The sequence below is a fragment of the Peromyscus maniculatus genome, chromosome X, assembly GCF_049852395.1.
Source record: "Peromyscus maniculatus bairdii isolate BWxNUB_F1_BW_parent chromosome X, HU_Pman_BW_mat_3.1, whole genome shotgun sequence".
Lineage (NCBI taxonomy): Eukaryota > Metazoa > Chordata > Mammalia > Rodentia > Cricetidae > Peromyscus > Peromyscus maniculatus.
The window spans coordinates 76,885,170-76,905,952 of record NC_134875.1 but is presented as its reverse complement, the minus strand read 5'-3'; the positions used below and the strand labels follow the sequence as shown (position 1 = coordinate 76,905,952).

The 20,783-nt window shown below is 34.2% G+C and overlaps 1 protein-coding gene across 5 annotated transcripts in view; it reads left to right on the top strand.

Annotated features, from left to right (window-relative positions):
* The window catches only part of LOC102909439 (transmembrane protein 182-like), a 138,209-nt gene that overhangs the window by 45,588 nt on the left and 71,838 nt on the right, over positions 1-20,783 (top strand). For 4 of the 5 annotated variants that reach the window (XR_013048327.1, XM_076562984.1, XM_076562982.1 and 1 more), the window contains exons 2-3: positions 6,410-6,491; positions 13,771-13,891. Coding sequence is in view for 4 of the 5 variants with exons in the window: in XM_076562984.1 (XP_076419099.1) it covers positions 6,410-6,491; positions 13,771-13,891 (203 nt within the window). In the remaining variant the exon portion in view is untranslated. The remainder of the gene's footprint in view (positions 1-6,409; positions 6,492-13,770; positions 13,892-20,783) is intronic. The other variant, XM_006992321.4, reaches the window with a different exon arrangement.

Sequence of the window (20,783 nt, the reverse complement as noted above, 5' to 3'; positions counted from 1 at the left end):
CCTGAGGGAAGCCAATGAGAAATGGTGGTGGGCAACCACCCCCTTAGAAATAAGATTAAGCCATGATTTCTAGAAAGTCCCTAGAAGCAAGCCAATCAGAATTGTACCCATACTAGCATCCCTAAATGATGTAACCTTGTGGTTTTTGCCTTTAAAAACTCAGCTTTACAGAGAGATGGGCATTTCCTCCAGCTTCCACTGTGTTGGATGTATTGGACGAAGTCCCTGCCTAGGCTTGCATTGCTCTATTGGATATCCAAATTAAACCTTGCTTTTGCATTCTGGCATGCTTGTCTTCGGTGGTCTCTCTGGGGGTCATGATCTGGGCACAACAAAAGGAGTTGGAGATCTGAAGAGCATTTTGACATCAGACATGGAGCTGCAGAGTTTAGAGTTTGTCCAGGTGGTTTTCAGTCTTGCTTTGGTCCAGTATTTCCTCATTATCTTCCTTTTTCTCCCTTATGGAATGGTAATGTATATCCTGTGCCGTTATGTGCTGGAAGTATGTGATCTGCCTTTTTTTTTAAATTTTGACTTTGTAGGGGATTACAGTTAAGAGATTACTATGAGTCTCAGAAGAGACTTTGGACTTTGAGACTGTTATAGACTATGGGGACATTTAAAGTTGGACTTAATACATTTCTGCATTATGATATGGCTAAAAACCTATGGCAGCCAGGGAGTGGAATGTGGTGATTTAAATGAAAACCACTCCCCATAGGCTCACATGGAGTGGCACTATTAGGAGGTGTGTCATTGCTGGAATAGGTGTGGCACTGTTGGAAGAAGTGTGTCATTGGGGGAGGGCTTTGAGGCTTCAGATGTTCAAGCTAGGCCCAGTGTGTCTCATAGTCTCTTCCTGCTGCCTTCATATCTGGATGGAAAGCTCTCAGCTACATCTCCAGCATCATGTATGCCTGCTTGCCACCATGCTTCTCACCGTGATGACAATGTTCTAAACCTTTGAAGGATAAGCTAGCCCTAATTAAATATTCTTTCATAAGAGTTGCTGTGATCATGGTGTCCCTTTATACAGTAGAAATCCAAACTAATACATAGTACTTTATTGAGCAAATGTTGAATCTACATTCATCTGGGACATTTGTCTGTAGTATTCTTTTGTTATATCTTTATATAGTTTTTCTATTAGAGTGATACTGGCTACAAAATTATTGATCATTTATATGTCTGCCTTTGAGATGTATCTATTCAAGTCTTTCTTGTTTTTTTTTTGTTTTAAAATATGATTTGAAGATTTTACACATGAGTTTATTGTATTTACATTCTTTCTACTCTCCTCCCTATCTAACTCCTCTCATCTTCCCCAAGTACCCTGCCTTGTACTCATAACTTCTATATTCATCTCCACTGTATTCATAATGGAAGTGATTTCCTTCTTTGCTTATGTTTAGTCCAAGGTAATTTCTCCTCTGCATTTGTGAATGGGACTGTTTCAATAATTTCTTTCTCAGAATGTTTGTTATTCAAATATGGGAAAGCTACTGATTAGGGGGTGTTTATTTTATATTTTACTACTTTGGTGGATACTAGCCTCCCATATGTAGAAAGATAGCATATATAAATACAGATACTTGGATGTCTTCATTTCCCATTTGTATCTTTTCTTTCTTCCTTTTTTTCTTTTATGGAAAATAGAATTTTTTCTCATATAATAGATCCTGTTTATAGTTTCTCTCCCAGTTCTTCCCCATCTAACCTCTACTCCCATCCTGATCTGCCCTTTTTCTGTTTCTCATTAGAAAAGAAATAGGCTTCTAAGTGACAATAACATAACAGATATAATATAGTATAATAAAATAAAATAATATAATATAATATAATATAATATATAAGCAAACACATTAGAATAGGACAAAACAATAGCAACAAAATACAGAAGGAAAAGATTTCAAGAAAATGTATAAGAAACGTATATCTATAGAGATCCACTTGTTCCACACATTCAGGAATCCCATAAAAGCACAAAACTAGAAGCTATATTGTATATACAAAGGACCTGTAGGGTAAAAAAAACAACAAAAAACAGAAAGAAAGAAAAAACAAGTAAAAATAAAAAATAAAATAGGCAATAAAAATAAAAAATAAAAAAAATTAAAAAGAGTAAAGAAAAAAGAAAAAGAAAAAGTCTTGACATGACATTATGAGACAAGGAACCTTCATGATGCCATTGAGTTACTTTTCTGTTGGCCATCTGCAGCTGGGCATGTGACATACTCTTAAGAGTAGTTTCTTTCCCCAGTGAGACTGGCTTGGAGAAAACTATATTTTCATTTGCAAGTGGTTATCAATTGGAGAATGCTTCTGGGATAGGGATGGGGGGATGTGTCTACTTCTCCTTTCAGGTCTAGGACTCCACCTGGTGCAGACCTAGGCAGGCCTTACGTATGCTACCACAGTCTCTGTGAGTTTATGTGTGCAATGGTCCTGTTGATTTAGAAGGCCTTGTTTCCTTGGTGTCTTCCATCTTCTTCCTGCCTTAGTTTCTGCAGGATTCTCTGAGTGCTAAGGGAAAGGATTTGATGGAGACATCCCATTTAGAAATGAGTGTTCTAAGGTTTCTCTACTCCTTGCATATAGTATTGTTGTGGCTTTTCTGTATTTGTTCTCATCTGCGGCAGGAGGAAACTTCTCTGATGTCTTGTCAAGGCACTGATCTGTGAGTATAGCAGTATAACTCCTATGAGTATCATGAGAACTGAATTTTTAAAATTTTTTCCTGGTTTTACCCCAGGTGTCTGAGCTCTCTAGTCTCAGAGTCTTGGTCACCCAAGCAGTGTCTGGTGTGAGTTTCATCTCCTGGATTGTATCTTAAGTCAAATCAGATATTAGTTGACCACTCCCACAAGCCTTGTACTTTTGTCACTTTGGGCTTCTAATGCCCTTAAACTAACCCACTAAGAAAGGAATAACAATGTTATGAGCTTCTTGGGGACTATTGATGAGTTTTTTTTTTTTTATGAGGGGATTGGAAGTTGAATTTATGGTGGCAGGGTAGGAGAAACTGTTTTTGAAAAACTGCTTTTCTTTTTTATTTTATTTTTTTGACTTTTGTCATTTTAATTTCCCATAGCACCTCGGCAAAATTTAGAACAAGCACAAAAAGATATTCGTTTGAACTGTTTTTGAATGAGAATGTGCCACACCAGCTTGGAGTGGACAGATTTGACCACAGGAACAAATCTAAGCTATGAACAAAACAGAATGCAGATAACGAGTTCTAACACCGCACTAACCCACCATTTAAAATATATCTCTAAAGTGACACACAAGTCAGTTTAAAAAGAAACAAAAGCAACATTGATGTTGCTATTTCTTTACATTACTAATGAATGCCCTGGGCTATCAAATGGAAAACAAGAACACTTAGCACACAGCTTGCAGACATCTAAGCTGTACTTTTAGGAGTAAGATTTATAAAATTTTAGGTTAAAAAATAAACATTAAGTTATTTAATAATTAGATGTCTTTTAAAAAAGAATTCAAAATGTCCTCATTCAGCTAGTGAAAACTTAAATGTCTATGAATTTTCTTGAAATCTCAGACTAGGTACTTAGTATAAGACAAAGTCTAAAGTTAGATTAGTCACTACCAAATAGTAAGGAAATACAAAAACTTAGAAAAAACCCAACATATATTATATTTATGATTTAAAAAAACATCAAAAAACTGCTCTCTTTTGATTTTTATCTTTTTCATAAAATGCCAGAATTGATATTTTTAAAATATGGTAATATTAGCCAGGCAGTGGTGGCTCACGCCTTTAATCCCAGCACTCGGGAGGCAGAGGCAGGCGGATCTCTGTGAGTTCGAGGCCAGCCTGGTCTCCAAAGCGAGTTCCAGGAAAGGCGCAAAGCTACACAGAGAAACCCTGTCTCGAAAAACCAAAAAAAAAAAAAAAATATGGTAATATATATTGCCAACACAAACATCAGAAACTGAATCTCAGTATTGTTCAACTGTGTCAAAGCAGTGAACATTTAAACTAAGAGACTGATTGTTAAGGCCATACTTAATAAAAATGGAGAATGCTCTAACTCTTAGTGTAGCAATTTTGTTTTTAAAAGAATCATTTTCTCTCTGCACATAATGAAATGACGTACATCTCTCACACCAAGGAAATAAAAAATTAAATTTTCTTCTTATTTATATTTTCCCTAGGCAATATATCACTAAAATATTCTGTAGCCCCATCCTAAAACCAAAGTAGGATGTTTAACAAAATTGATGTTTTTTTACAGTTCCCTATAAATAACAATTTTATAATATTTGTGATAGTTTTGTTGAATCTTCTGTTATTTTAGCAGAGGGCATTGCCAAGGATATTAAGTTAAAGTATTAAAGAGAAAAGTTTGTCACTATGAACATAAAATCTATTTTTATATTACATATATTATGATTTTACCATTTATTATCCATAAATGCTACTTTGCATACTAATGAGAGGGATATGCTTGTTTATTTTTACATGAAGAAATAAATTGTGGATACATATTTAATAACTAGAGGACTTAGTGAGCATTAATTTTTAGAGCAGGTTGATATTTTGATCCTATAATCTTTAAAACTAAGAACATCAACTTGCATAAATGCACAGTATAAAATGGCAGAAATAAGTTTAGCGTCATTTCAGTAAAAGTTGAAAAGTTTTTCTTAATTCCAACTCAAAATTTATCAATCTCTTTCCTATGAAATACATCAGTAAAGCTATATAGCTCAGGGGTAGAACACTTGCCTAGCATATTTGAAGCTCTGTTTTCAATCCTCTGTACTGTCAAAATGAAAAGAAATGTTAGCAACTCATATTCCGATTTTTGTAGTCAAACTTTTTAACACAGTGGAATCTAAAGATTTGATACTTACAGGCTGAGGAATGGGAGTGAGAATATATATTACATCTGTATGTGTGTATGTATATGTATGTATATTTGCATGCATATATGCATGTGTATGTATAAGTGTATATACATGTATACATGTGCATGCATGTATGTAATTACACATGCATATATGAATGTATATATGCATATGTGCATGTATATACATGTATAATGTATAAATGTACACATGTACATATGCATATGTCTATGCATGTATATATGCATGTATATATGTGTATGCATATATGTATGCAATACATATGTATATGCATGTATGTATATGGGTATATATATGTGTGTGTATAAAACTTTTTGTTTTTTTAAGTTAACCATTGTGTTTTTATGAGATAAAAAATTTACATTCAATAAATGCTATGTAATTCATAACATAGTCTTTAGTCTGAGCATAGGTGTTTTAAGTAGTGTTAGTTGGCTCTTCATGATTATAAGAGAATGTGCAATGCAAAATGAATGTACTTTTGCTTTAATGAGGTCATACATTATGAGGATGAGCTCCCAGAATCACCTCAAACTCATCATGCTTTGATTTTGAATTAATTTTTTAATATTGTTCATTTGGAAACTTTTAACTGGTTTTATTGTTTTCTTTCCTGTGACTCTCATTCACTGGCCCACATGTTTGGAAACTGTCATCTATTGAAGACTCCTGTTGTGGCTGCTTAGTTTCATCTTTAGCATTTTATCGTCACATAGACTCTCCTGTGTTGCTTATGGAAGTAGTGAAACTACATGGGTGAACCCAAAACAGTTTACAATATAAAATATTGACTGAAATTATTTATAGTCCATAAATAATGAACTTAAGTCAATTTAGGAAGCATTAATTTATGCTGTTTGTATATGATATTGAGATTTAGCTTTGTTATAAAAATCATTCATTATAGCTTTTGTAAAATGAACTCAAACTCACATGAAGAATAGTTGTCAAATTAATTTTAATATAAAAAAGGAAAAAATTAGTCTGATTCCAGGAACCATATACAATTCATGTGGATTTAGCCTTACATTTTGGGTAATACTATTATTTTTCTTATTTATAAAATAATACAAATAACAAATGACAGTTTGTATTATATGGTATCAAAGTACAACAAAGTCAGAAATTATTATTTACTAAAAGTGTATCAGGGGTCCTGTGCTGGATAGTTTTTGTTAACTTGACACAAACTAGTCATCCTGAAAGAGGGAACTTCAATTGAGGAATTATCTTGGTCAAATTGCCCTGTAGGCAAGTCTGTGGGACATTTTCCTGATTAATGATTGACATGGGAGGGCCCATCCCACTGAGCCTAATCTCCCTCCCTGGGGAATTGGTCCTGGTGGTATAAGAAAGCAATTCAAACTCAGGTCATCAGGCAAGTGCCAAACACTTGTATGCACTGAGCCACATTACTACCCCTGCTCTGGGTTGTTAAAGACTGATGACATGTTTTTTTTTCTCACATGAGTTTTAAATATAAAATTATTTAAATTTATTTTTATGTGTGTAGGTATTTTGCCTGCATGTGTATCACATATGTACCTGGATCCCACAGAGTTCAGGAAAGAGCATCAGATACTTTGCAAGAGCAAGTAAGTGATCTCAATTGCTGAAGTTCATCCCATGAAGATAAATGTATTGAGAGAAGCAATGGGGTGAAAGATGAATTTTGATAAAGGAAAACTATTTCTTCGGCTGTCCATGGCAACCAGATTATTGAATGCACAGTTTATGCAGGTGGATCGTTTTATATTTCAACAACTAAACTATTTCTTTTTTAATTTTAACATTAAGCCAGTCCTTGTTTCTAAACCCCGAGAAACATCAAATCTCAGCAGACAATTCCTCCTGTACTGCCAGTTATTTCTTGTCTTAATTTTTATTACCTGTATTTTGTTACTGATTTTTTAATAAAAAATAAAAACACCATTTACTCAGCTTTTAACCATATTTGGAAAACAGATAGTTCACAGAAAAAATAAATGTAAAACCTCACACTTCTTTTTATAACAGGTGGTGACTTCCATGTGGCAGCACATCCTTATCTACACATCTTCTGAATCTTCTGCTCTGTACATTAGCTTTGACCTGGTTCCTTTCAAGCTTGACTCTGTCCTCAGAAACAATGATAATTATAGTCTTCATTAGAGGAAACTTTTTCATAAGACTGTAATAAATTTTTAGTTTGATGACACTAAGGACCTCTCTTGGCCAGAAAATAGTATCATTCCTAATTGAAGATGATTTGGATTTTCTCCTTTGCGTTTCAATTTCCTAATTGCTTTTCACTTAAAGAAAAGGTTTTCAGATGACCAGCCAGAAATTTCAGGAAAAGTTTGAATTCTTTATATAATTTGAGAATTGAAGTTGGATAGTAAGCTCTCTGGGGTATTTGGACAATGCCTGTCTTCCTGGGACAGCTGCAAAAGTCCTTCCACCTCTATTCTGCCACCTGTCCATATCCTTCATATTCCTTGGTTCTCTGTGCTGCTATAACATTCTTTGAATCTCTATATCACATTTCTGTGTTCTCTATCCCCACTTCAAATATTAAGTACTAATTCATATATAACATTCTGATCCCCATAAGTGATTGCATGATACTCAACGATGAGAAGTAATTCAATATTCTGTTTTTTCTGTCTAATAATTATTAGCACTTTATAATATATTCTGTAATATTTTATTTGATGCATATGTGTACAACTTGTTTTTCTATTGTTTTTCTATTGTTTTCAATAATAGGTGCGATAGGACAGATAAAATGTTTTGCTTCCTTTTATAAGGGAGAGAGAGAGAGAGAGAGAGAGAGAGAGAGAGAGAGAGAGAGAGAGAGAGAGAGAGAGAGAGACAGAGAGAGAGAGAGAGAGAGGAGTTTGATTGATTCTGGAGCAGGTTTGTGTTAGATAGACCATTGGCTTAATTCAACCAGGTCATCTCCTTTTAATAGCTCTTTGCCCACAGCCTGGTGAAACCTAGACCAGCTCCAAAAGGATGTTAATCCTGGTCTTAAAATAGTGACATCTGTTGAGACCCACAGACTGCTTTAGCAACTGGTCATTTCAGTGCTTCTTCTGCAAGCGATTTTCGCAAAGAATATAGTACTTTTATCATGAAGATTGGAATTGCTGCTCTTGTGGCAGGAATTATTGGTGCTGTTGGCATTATCTTATTTTTGGTAGCATTCGGAACTGAATATTGGTTACTTGCAACAGAGACCTGTGGAAGTTTTGACTCTAACAATGGAACTTTGGATATTGAAGAAGAGGTAACTAGAAATGTCATGTATTCTTGAAAAATTGTGGGACTTTAAATAGTTGCCCATTAAAGGATAGTTATATTCTCAAAAATCTATATGATATTAGGATTATTCTTTGGGACTTAATTTTGTTAAAGTTTAGTTTAATAATTTTTGTTTTGAGTTGATTCAGAGATTGGAGATTTGGAATCCAGGATAAGCTGAGAAGAATGGAATCCAGGTTGTATGGATACTGTTGTGGTTTTATTTTCACACTAAAACATATTGATTTGAATGATTAATTTACAAAATATCCTTCTTATGATTTTCAAATCATTTTGCTGTTTAAAAATAATGTAGAGATTTGAGGAAGAAAACAAACCAAAAATTTGGTCCAGTTAGTAAGTAGATTTGAAGGGTGTTTCTCCAGAGGAGCTCTCAGAAGTCAAAAATCATTTTCATTTCAGGACAGCTGAAAACTCATTTTCACTGCTTTGTTGTTGTGACTGTAGTCCAGTATGAAAGGGTATTTTATGGAAAAGTTTACATAGGAACCAAAAACTTTTCTCCATCTTCAATTTCAGGAAACTCAAAGGCAATTAATATTATAAAATAATACTCATCACCCACTGCTAAACAGTGCTTTTTGTCCTTGCAAAGTCTTCATAAGGAAAGTGCACATATCCTTTGAAGTGATTTTCCAGTACAGAAGAAAAGCTATTGTTATTAGAAAAAACAACAAACAAACAAAGAAAAACAAAAAAGAAACCTGAGTATAACTCACTGTGAATCAGTGTGGGTAAGGAATATGTTAATTCTGGTCCTAGTTCTCAGGAAATTGAGTTTGACCTCCAGTGCTATTATTCTTGTTTTTGTATGATTTTCCTTTCCAAAGGTCTTCCTTCTAAGGATATTTTCATTCTAAAGAGATCCTGGAATACATTTACTTTTCTTTGCTTGCTTCATGTTTCATGAAATATAGTCTCTCCGTACACCCCAGGCTACTATCCAACTGGTGATCCTCTTGTCTATACCTCCTGCGTCTTGAGATTGGAAATGTACACTTCTATGACTCTAAAGGAATGCAATTATAATAATGGATGCATTGTTAATTACTGAATTAATTCACTGGAAAGACAGTTTTTGGGGCACACTGGCTTGGTTTCTCTGATAGAATATCATCTAGGCTGCAACATACTGCATTAAAACTGTGATTAGACAGTGATTGTACTCCCCAGGAAACAATAATTGACAGCCATGAACAACTCTTGCAGACAATCAAAAGAATGTTATAACTGGTTATCATATTTGAAATCAACTAGGCCTATTAGTAATAAGTATCAGTTATCTCACTCCATTTCTATTGTTTTTTAATCACAGTAAGATTATTGTATTGTTTACCAAATCCATTTAAAATCTACAGTATCTTGTACATGGACTAAAATGTATTTGGATATGAGTATTTGTTATTGAATGGATTTTACCATTTTCCTCTGGTAAGGAATGTACTTGAACTCACAGAACTTGAAACTGAACAACCAAAGCATAGAAATTTTTATTTCATAGTCTCGTGTTCTACCCATCATTTCTCAGTTATTTTATTTCTTTAGAATATATTTAGTATTGTCTATGTGCATGGACAATGAAAAAAATCAGATCTAGACTGAATGGCCTATAAACGAGAGCTAATTACTATTGAATTCGTTAATTGTTTAATGTTTCTCCTATCTATATAATACTGTATTTATAAGTCATCAAAACATATGTACTTAATAATTAGAAAGAAAATAAGTTTGTATTTTCGAGACATGTACTTTGCAGCATGACTCTTTTAAATAAGTGGAATAATTGCTACCAAATACTGATGTATAGCCACCATCAAGGGATTTAATTAGTATATTAGTAAGCTTGTGTTTAAATAAATAAAGAAAAAAACCTTTATGGATGACGCTGTTAATTATTATTCTGGACCTTCTCTGTAATGTTTTGTTGTTGAGCGTAATATTTATAATAGCACTGCCTACAAATAAAAAATGATAAAAGCAATGAATTAAAAATAGCAAATTATTAGAGCTTAGTGTATTTCTTCTGTTATCTAATATGGAGTTACATAGGATGCGGAATTTGTGTTTTACTTATATGGAGCATGCAAAAAACAATATGAAAACTATGATATTGTATATATATTTTTATCTTGTCCCCACAATATAATAGTGTTAAATAAGTATAAATTAAGACACACAGAGAGAAAAATGTTGATTTATAGCTAATATTTTATTTCATATTGTTTAACTATTTCTTCTTACATTCTTTTCATATGCTACACAGCTAATCAAAGAGGATTGCATATGGAACCAGTGAAAAATTTTATCTATATCTACTTTTCTGTTTGGTCATTTTAAGTATAAGGCTTCTTCAATTACACTATGTGATAAATTTTGTGGCCTGTGGTTATTTAAAACTTTATTTTCCTATGTTTCCCTTCTCAGAGAGTTTAAAACAACACAAATAGGTCTAGCATCCATTTTTTTCAAACATTTTTATCCTAAAAGTTCCTCATACTATGTGATAAAATTGTGCATATGTAAATTAGGAATGAACGCCTTTAATCCCAGCACTTGGGAGGCAGATGCAGGTGGATCTTTGTGAGTTCGAGGCCAGCCTGGTCTACAGAGCAAGATCCAGGAAGGGCGCAAAGCTACAAAGAGAAACCCTGTCTTGAAAAACCAAAAAAAAAAAAAAAAAAAATTAGGACTGAAGAATATATCTGCTATACAGGCATGGGATTTGGAGAGCTATGGAATGCAATCTATAAAGAGAATAAATCCATAAATGATATAAATCAGTTACATTATTTTGGATCTACTAATATAACTCATTTTGTGATCAGCTGTAGTTTCCAGCTTTAAAAAAAATAAGGCTTTCTTAATGGTACTACAAGTTAAAATATTACACCCATCTTCACACACACACACACACACACACACACACACACACACACACACACACAATTTAATTTATGCACCAAAACAATATGGTAAAGCATCCTGAATATTTAAAAATACATTTAAAAACTACAGTATTAGTTGAATTGATATCACTAAAGGCTTATAATAAGCAATACATTTTTAAAGCATAGTTTATAGTTTTAATGGTAATAAAGTAATAAACTAAAGCTCTCAAAACATATCTTTAAGGACAAGCCTTTGTTCTTATTCTGACCTTTTGATTTATACTCTAAAATAAGTAAAGCTTGACTCTTCACCATTCACCTCCCTAATCACACTACCTTGAAAAATTCAGAGTGCAGACACTTTAGCTTCATTATTTTTCAGTGAATTTCAGTTCTGTAGAAAGTTTGTTTCATCCCATTAATCTAATTTTGAAACACAAATTTTGCCAATTCCTGATCACAACTCACTGATTGTTAACATGGAAAATCCTGTGCTATGATTTATAACCACAAATTATAGTACAATGGATCTTAAGGGGACATGTAGAAACATTTATAACACTTGAAGAAAATTTAAAAAACTAGGTTGTATCTATTTATACCTTCATGGAACAATTTGTTTACTTATATTGTCCATTTTAGAGCATTAATATTACAATAATATATACAAAGTAAATGGACTATGCCTTGAGTTTTAATAGGAATTAGGTGCACAGAAAAATTTAGTTTTCAAACTTAAATTGCCATTGATTAGGTGTTCAATCTATGATGCATTTTGAACATGCTGTAAGACAAATACTGTGTACCCATTTTCACTTAATTTTAAAATATATTTTCATTTATTCTTTGAGAATTTCATACATGCATACAATGTATTTCTGTCATATTTACTCACCCTTCTCTCTTTAGCTCCTTCTGTTTATGCCTCCAATGTTTCCTTCCCAAACTTCATGCTCTCTTTCACACCCCTAAAGGAAACTAACTCCTCCACTAATAGTCATCAACTGTCAATAGCTCCTCAGCTTAGAGTGACAGCCCATTTGTCCATCTCTGTAGTCAAAAGTTTTCTCTGGTTCTGTATGGCCCTGCAGTCCTGCTCAGCTCTGCAGTCCTGCAGTTGCTTATAAAATAATCACTCAGTGGCTTAATGTTATTTGTAGCTTCTTGGCCATTAGTTCAGGCTTATTACTGACTAGCTCTTACACTTAATTTAACTCATAATTCTTATCTATATTTAGCCACATGGCTTGCTACCCTTTCTCAGTTCTACCTTGTCATCTTGCTTTCTCTCTGTCTGGCTGGTGACTCTTGACTCCTCCCTTCCTCTTCCCAGCATTCTCCTTGTCTGCTTGCCCTGCCAATACTTCCTGCCTGGCTATTGGCCAATCAGTGTTTTATTAAACCAGTGTACAAGAACATTATACCACAGTATATCTCTTATCTATGATAGAATGTTGACTCACTTGATCTTAGGAAGGTAACTACGTGAGTTTTTGAGTGCTGCTTCACCTCAACTCTCCTCTATGTCTTGCTGTTACAACCTTTTTGTCTCCTCTTAGGCACTGTTCCCTGAGTCTTCTGGGGGTGGCATATGACATTAATGTCTCATTTACAGCTGAGCATTCCAAAGACACGTATTCTCTGCACTTTGACCAGTTGTGAATCTCTGTATTAACCACCATCCAGTATATGATGACACTTTTCTGACAAGGACTGAGAACTGCACCAATCTATAAATATGGAGATAGAGTATTATTTAGAGAAAAAATTGATACTATGTCCATCTAGCTAAATAATAATGGTAGGTTCATCCCTAAAGTGTATGAGATCCCCAACCATGTGTACTTGGCCAAATTTAGAGTATCATGTGTGAGTTTCCTCTGCAGAATAGGTCTTAAATCCAATCAAATCCTATCAGAGAGCAGTTGGATATCTGCATAATATTCATGCCACTACAGTACCCATTGGAATATCTTTCCAGGCCAGTTGTTCTCACAACTTACAGTGTCCAGAGCTATTTAAGACTGTTTATGGCCTTTCCCCTCATGTAGCCTATGTATCATTTTCTGGATAGTTTTCTATGAAAATTAGTCAATAGGGGGGAGCTTCCAGACCAGTGGCAGCATGATTTCTCTAAGTGCTGTGACCAAAGTATTTTATATCTTCAGCAATAAAGTTGTACCATCAAGTTCTGCTGGCTAACTAAGAACACATCCCTGGACCAACCACTTGAGGGGATACTTGGAATTGGGCTTTTTATTCAGCAACTTATGGCTTCTGGGATGAGCATTATCCTCCATGTAGGGTCACTCAACTCATACGTGTGTGTGTGTGTGTGTGTATGTGTGTGTGTGTGTGAGAGAGAGAGAGAGAGAGAGAGAGAGAGAGAGAGAGAGAGAGAGATATTTATACAATAGTTCTTTCCACATGGAAAGATATTACTTATAAAGCTCATTCAAAATGAAAAAAATTAAGATGTACTAAGAAAAAAATGAATTATAAAAGTCAGCAAGATCATTAGTTGTACACACTGGTATAAAGAAAATGCTGAAAAGCATATTCCAAAAATGCATTTCCAAACCTGTCATAAGTGGTATTCCAATATACTGTAGAATTCATGAAAAAAATCCAAGTCACATGTAGTGAAGTAATTTAAAATTTTAAATGTTTTATATCATAGTATGATGAAGATGTGAGAGACTATGAAGAAATGTCAGTGATTTACCATCATGAAGGCTTCTTCTGGAGATGCTGGTTTTTTGGAGATGATCCACAAACTTCAGTTTGGAGATACTGGTTTAGTGAGTATAAGATGTTATATGATGTGTGTGTTAAAAGTATGGCCTCACTTTAGCTTCAGAAATAATCTCTTATATAGCAATTGAAGGATATGATTTCAAGTGACAATATATACTGCATTTAAAACCTCCAGGTTTGGAAGGCAGCACTGTCTTTTATCATGTATATTCTTTGGTATAGAAGACAGTTGGAAGTTGGATTTCATTTATGTCTCTGGAATTTAACCCATCACTTTCTGCATGCTAAGCAAATGTTCAACAACCAACATTATGTAACTTATAAAACCAATTAGTAAAAGTGTGCTTAACTTATAACTGGACTGAAAACTCATCCATGTAGAAGGTTATTTGTAGCTTTGCATGCAACTCTAACTTGCTAAGTTAGAACATAAACATTCAAATTTTGGAGGCTTTTTAGTTTAATCTAGGATTAATTATTTTAAATAATATTATTTTAAAGTACTGACCAGGATTTTAATTGCCTGCTGAAATAATATTATTCCTTAGAAAAAGAGATTGTCATTGTGGATTTGTAATTATCTCTTACCATGGGAAAGTTACTTAACCATTCTTACCTTATCATCATGATTGTTAACAAATTTTACCAACATTAATTTGATATGTAACACCATGGTAAGGAATACATATTAAGCCTTGGCTTTTCTATTTGTCTAGGTATACTTTCACTCCATCAAGCTACACATCAAATTAATGACAGTTGATGAGTTAAACTTGAGGTAAATTACACAGTTGAAATATGACCAAGCATCCTATCTATTTAATTTACTATTTTCAGCATAGCACAGCTTTTAACTCATTATATAATAATAATAATAATAATATCAATATATCTGGTACCATAAATTTTATCACATCTGGTTACTTATGTAATGCTAGAATATGTATATATTCTCAAGATTATTATAGAAGCACACTTAAGAGGCTTAACTTTCCTTAAGTGAAGCAGAGAAATGGATGGGGGAAGATGGTGAGGAGGGACTGCACTCGTGGAGGGAGGAGAAACTGCAGTCAGGAAGTAATATATGTGTAGCTAAAGTTTTCTTGGTTCTGTTCAGCCCTGCAGCCTGCCACTTGGCCCCAAGTAAAAACACAGAGACTTATATTACTTATAAACAGTATGGCCATGGCAGGCTTCTTGCTATCTGTTCTTATATCTTAAATTAACCCATTTCTATTAATCTATAAGTTGCTAAGTGGCTTGTGGCTTACTGGTACTTTTACATCTCGTTTCCTCTATGTCTGGCTGGCGACTCCTGACTCAGCCTTCCACTTCCCAGAATTTGCCTCTCTCCTTATCCTGCCTACATTATACTTCCTGACTGGCTACTAGCCAATCAGCATTTTATTTATCAATCAATCAGAACAACACATTCACAGCATCACCAGCATATATGAGAGAAGACTAAATAAAAATAATTTTAAAAAGAGACTCTTCTGTAAATGGTCAAAGTAATTTTAATCTCAATACAATAAAATTCTGTTTCAGGACTCATCACATATCAGATTGGTCACTAGAAACAATCTATATCCTTTAATTGCATAATACATATCTGGAATAAAGATATAAACACATTTTAGAAATGCAGGAGAAAGTACTACTGGGAAGGAAATGTGACAAGAACTATTGCCATCATTGAAAGCATTAAGTTTTTTGCATATCTGAGTAAAGAAGAAAATAAATAACTACATAGATTAGAGCTTGTATGAGAACTTGGTTTGCAAACATGAAGACCTGACTTCAAATCCTCACCATTTTAAAAGCTGGGCGTGCATATAACTTCAGTCTTGTGGGATATGAAGAGTAGAGGATTGCTGGGCCAATTCTTAGGGAATGGAATTTCTAATAAAAAATGAATGTGATAACTTGACTCTACTGCTTGTACCCATGAATGATCAGAGTATGGAGCTTTAATAATGGGGAATACTCTACAAGGCCTGAGGTTGATACCTGTCCCTCAAAACCCACTAGTACAATGAGGGTGACATTCTTGTGCAACGGGTCAGATTTCCTGTCCCAGAATAAAGTTAAGTAGAAGATACACACTGTAAGTTTAAAGAGAAGTGAATGAAGGAAATACTTGAAATAGATATTAGAGAATTTCATAGAAAAGAGTGCTCTAAACCTTTGAAATATTTTTGCAAACCAATTTGAAAGAGGCTGATAATATCTCAAGATATGCAAAATAATGACTAAAGAAGTTTAAGAAAGGAAGCTATGGAAGAGTTCTCCTGCAAGCACAGTTAATTTTGAAGATCAGGAAAACATTACCTACATGTTACACTCTACCAACTCAGAAGCAATTGGAGCAAGAAGCAGCATAGACTTGAAATCCTTTCTCATTGTGTACAGACTCACCAACACAGAGATGAAGTATTACTGGCAAATGGGGCTTAAATACATTGTATTACCAAATCATGACAATAATCTTATGGTTGCCAGCCTGTCTCAAATACTTTGTTTGATAGAAATGGCAAACTCATTTTGGATTCCAGCTCTGGTCTGATTCTTTTTTTTTTTTTAAATCAAGTACAGTTATCTGTCTTTCAGTTTATTTATCTGTCTATAGATACAAATATAGATACAGATATGACTATTCATGTCTTTCATCCCAAATTCCTGTGGTGTTTCTCATACAGTTTGTATTGATAAATACTTTTGGTAAGATACTGGTTACAGTTCCATGACAAAGCAAGAATATTAGTAATTATAATAAAAACATCTTCTTCCATACAATTTTCTCAGGATGCTATAAGTTCTATTGGCACAAAATTGGAGTAAGTAGAGTTTCCAGCCATTTCTGGGTTTTTGTGCCTACAACATTGAAAGATATAAACATTACTTGAGATATTGCAGAAACTTAACTATGGGCAAGGACAATATAAAATGGCATCGAATGTGATTCAATATAAAGAAAGCAGTAGAGTGGGTGCTTTCCCAGTATTTTTAGATGCTTTTACTTGAATTACATTTCAATTAGACTGCTACTTGGTATTCTTAATTGTTTGGAAGAAAAGGCAAATAAACTCCATTTCATACATAAAGATTTGGAAGCACAAACCTAAACAATGAAGTAGTCAAAATTATTTCTGATGTTTGTGAAAATGTATCTTTAGTTGGGTGGTTGTGGCACATACCTTTAATCCCAGCACTCACAGGGCAGAGGCAGGTGGATTTCTGAGTTTGAGGCCAGCCTGCTGTACAGAGCAGTTTCCAAGACAGCTAGGGCTGCTATAAACAGAAACCCTGTCTCAAAAAACCAAAACATAAGGTATCTTCATGTTCTTTATTATATTATGTCTCCCGAATTAGAGTTTGAATAAACAAAAATTACCATAATAGCCAATGTAGATTAAAATTTAATAGTGTATATTTATTTTACAAAGTTATAGATTTTATGATAAGATTTCTTTCAAACATAGTATGAATGTTGAACATAGTCACCCATCACCCTATCTTTCTCCCTTCTAGAAAGTTTTCTCTCACAAAGAGTACTGTGGGGAATGGATTAAGGTTATTTTATATAGCCACTATGTATATATTTTTACACAAGAGAAATTTATACTTGGAGCATATGATAAATGTAAGAACCTTCAACACCAAGAAAATGATAATCCAATGAATAAGTGCACAAATAAAACAAACTGAGAATGAACACCAATGACCAGTATATATATATGAACAAAAGTTCAACATCCTTACCCATCAGGAGAATGCAAATCAAAATGGCACTGAAATGAAAAGCAATTCAAAATGGCATTGAAATTCTATATCATCCAGCCAGCAGGTGGCAGTTAGTGCAGAGATTTAAAACTAATCAAAATGCAGAGAATAAGTGACTGTAGAATGTTCACCCTCTATTTCCAGGGGTCAAGGAGCACTGCAGAAGAGGGGTCAGAAACAATGTAAGGATTAGAGGTCAGGGAGTCAAGTTTTCGGGATGTGAAGGAGATGTTGCACTCATAAACTCATAGCAACTGTGGCTGCTTGCACAAGACTTGCACATGATCAATCCAATCAGCATTCCAATGTGACAAGGAGAAGACAATAATATAAACATGTATGTGGAAAATGATAAAGAATCAAAACATATTTCCAAGTGTGGGATATATTTAAGAAGTAAAACCTGCAAATTTATGCATAGATAGAACAGAGATAAAATCAAAAGGAATAGAGACAATTTACCAAAATTATAGCAGAAAACTTCCTAAACCTAAAGAATGAAGTATACATTCAAATACAAGAGGCATTTAACATCCCAAATAGACATGACCAGACAAGAAACCCTTAATGATGTATAATCAACATGTCAAAAATACAAAGTAAAGAAACAATACTGAAAGAAAATTGAAAAAAGATAAACCTTAACTTACATACAAAGGTAGAAATATCAGATTGCCACAAAAAAAGAAAGAGGAAAGACCCAAATCAAACAAAATTAGAGATGAAATGAATGACATATTTTCAACACACTCCAAGAAAATCTAGAGCATCATTAGAGAATAGTTTGAAAACACCCTCCAAAAAGCTGGAAAATCTCTAAGAAATTGATGTTTTTTATAATTTCACATGATCTGCCACAATTAAAACCAGAAGAAACAAGTAACTTAAATTTATTATAAGCCATAATAAAAAAAAAATCTCCACAGAAAGAGAAGTCTAGGTCCAGATAGATGCATTGCTTAATTCTATAAAATCTCCAAGGAAGATCTATTTACCAATGCTTCTCAGTTTGTTCCACAAAATAGAAAGCGAAGGTATGGTGATACATTTTATGGCAATATGTTTTACATTCAAAGAGACTAGGAATTTTACTAACCTTATAGCTGAGTTAAAAATATGACTTGAAGTCACTTGAGGTTTAAGACTGCTGTGTACTCAGCCTTTTTGTTTAATGGCTCCATTAGAAGAAACATCCTAACTTGCCTTGGTTTTCCCATGTAATCATTTCTTTGCAATGTAAGGCAATTTGTAGCTTTAATTTTAAGATAGGCATGATTCCATGTCCCTGACCCAGAAAGCAATACATGTATGTATATATGTTTGTTATGATAATCATTTGCTAAAAATAGCAAACAGGTTAAGAGTGATCTTCTACTACAAATACAGATGTTGAAAGCAGCATAAAGACATTACTTGATAAGGGTATGTCTGCAGTACTGAGTGCTTTGGAGATAGCTGGGGTCAGTTGGAGTAAATAACTTAATTCCTTTTAAAATTCTGTTAAAGATTTCTATAAAGAAAGCCTCATTACTTCTCCACGTGGTGTTTTCTGTGCTGATTAAAAAAGAGCAAAGCTCTTTGTTAGGGAAAGGCAGATTCACAGTTATTCATCAGGCCGGCATAGGCAACACACAAACTCACAACAAGAAAAACAGTCATACATCAGGCATGCATGTATGACAAGCCACAGGCAAGAGGAACAGGTCAGATTCCAACACTGGACATACTACAGACAATCCAGAAACCATAAGTTACACAGAGACAGAATACACAAGGAAAGAAATGGATAATTCAAACTTGGGCTCATCCTTGAACAAATTAATTCAAGGTAAAGTGCTGTGATTTCTTTACTTAATGTGACACTGATGGATGTTGGTGCTTCTAAGTCTATTTTTAATACATATAACTGTTGCAGGAAGTGACATTTGAAAATTCATTATACAAAACCAGTATTATCCTGATACTAAAAATGAGTGAAAATACAACAAAAAGAAAACTACACACCAATTTCCCTTGTAAAAATAGATGCAAAAACTGCAACAAAATATTTGTAAACCAAGTTCTGGAACACATCAATACATCATACAACAAGTGGGGTTCATATCAGCGATACAAGGTTGATTCAATATATGCAAATCAATAAATATAGTATACCATGTAAATAAACTTATGGACAGAAACCACATGATCATATCTATAGATGGATAAAACCATTTGACAAAGTTCAACATGCCTTTATTTTTAAAGTCCTGGAGACATTAGAAATAAATGCAACATATTTAAAAATAATAAACTATATACAATAAATCAGAATAAAGCATTATACTAAATGGAATGAGAAAAGAGTGGCTAATCTCATCTCTTTTACTCTGTGGTGATATTTAAAGTGTGCTGAAATGTGATTTTACTTGTATATTAATAAACAAAGTTTGCCTGGAGATCAGAGGTCATAGTCAGCCATAAACAGAAGTCAGGCAGAGTCTCTGTGTGGTCAAGGACACAGCCAAGCATGGTGACATGAGCCTTTAATCCCAGTACCAACCATAGAGACCTGAAGGTCTGTATAGACAGGCAGTGATGAGGAAGTCATGTGGCGGGGTTTAGAGCCAATGAGAAGGCAGAACAGGAAGGCAATAAAAGTTCAGTTTAGACAAGAAGAAGCTCTCTCTCTGGGAAGCGATTGCGGAGTGGTAAGCTGAGGCTAGTTGCAGCTCAGAAATCAGAAATTTACTATTTCTCTGATCTCTTTGGCTATTATGTGGTGGTATTGTGTTCACCAAAATATTGTGTACCTTAATAAACTTACCTGGGGTCAGAGAACAGACAAGCCACTAGTTAGTCAGTGATAGCACATGCCTTTAATCCTAGCATTCCAGAGATAGATATCCCTTCTGGATCTCTGTGAGTTCAAGGCCACATTGGAAATAGCCAAGCATGGTGACACACACCTTTAATCCCAGAAAGCCAGCCTTTAATCCCAGGGTGTGGTGGTAGAAAGTAGAAAGATATATAAGGCGTGAGGACCAGAAACTAGAGGCATTTGGCTGGTTAAGCATGTGGCCTGGTTAAGCTTTCAGGCTATGGAGCAACACAGTTCAGCTGAGATTCATTCGGGATGAGGACACAGAAGCTTCCAGTCTGAGGAAACAGGAC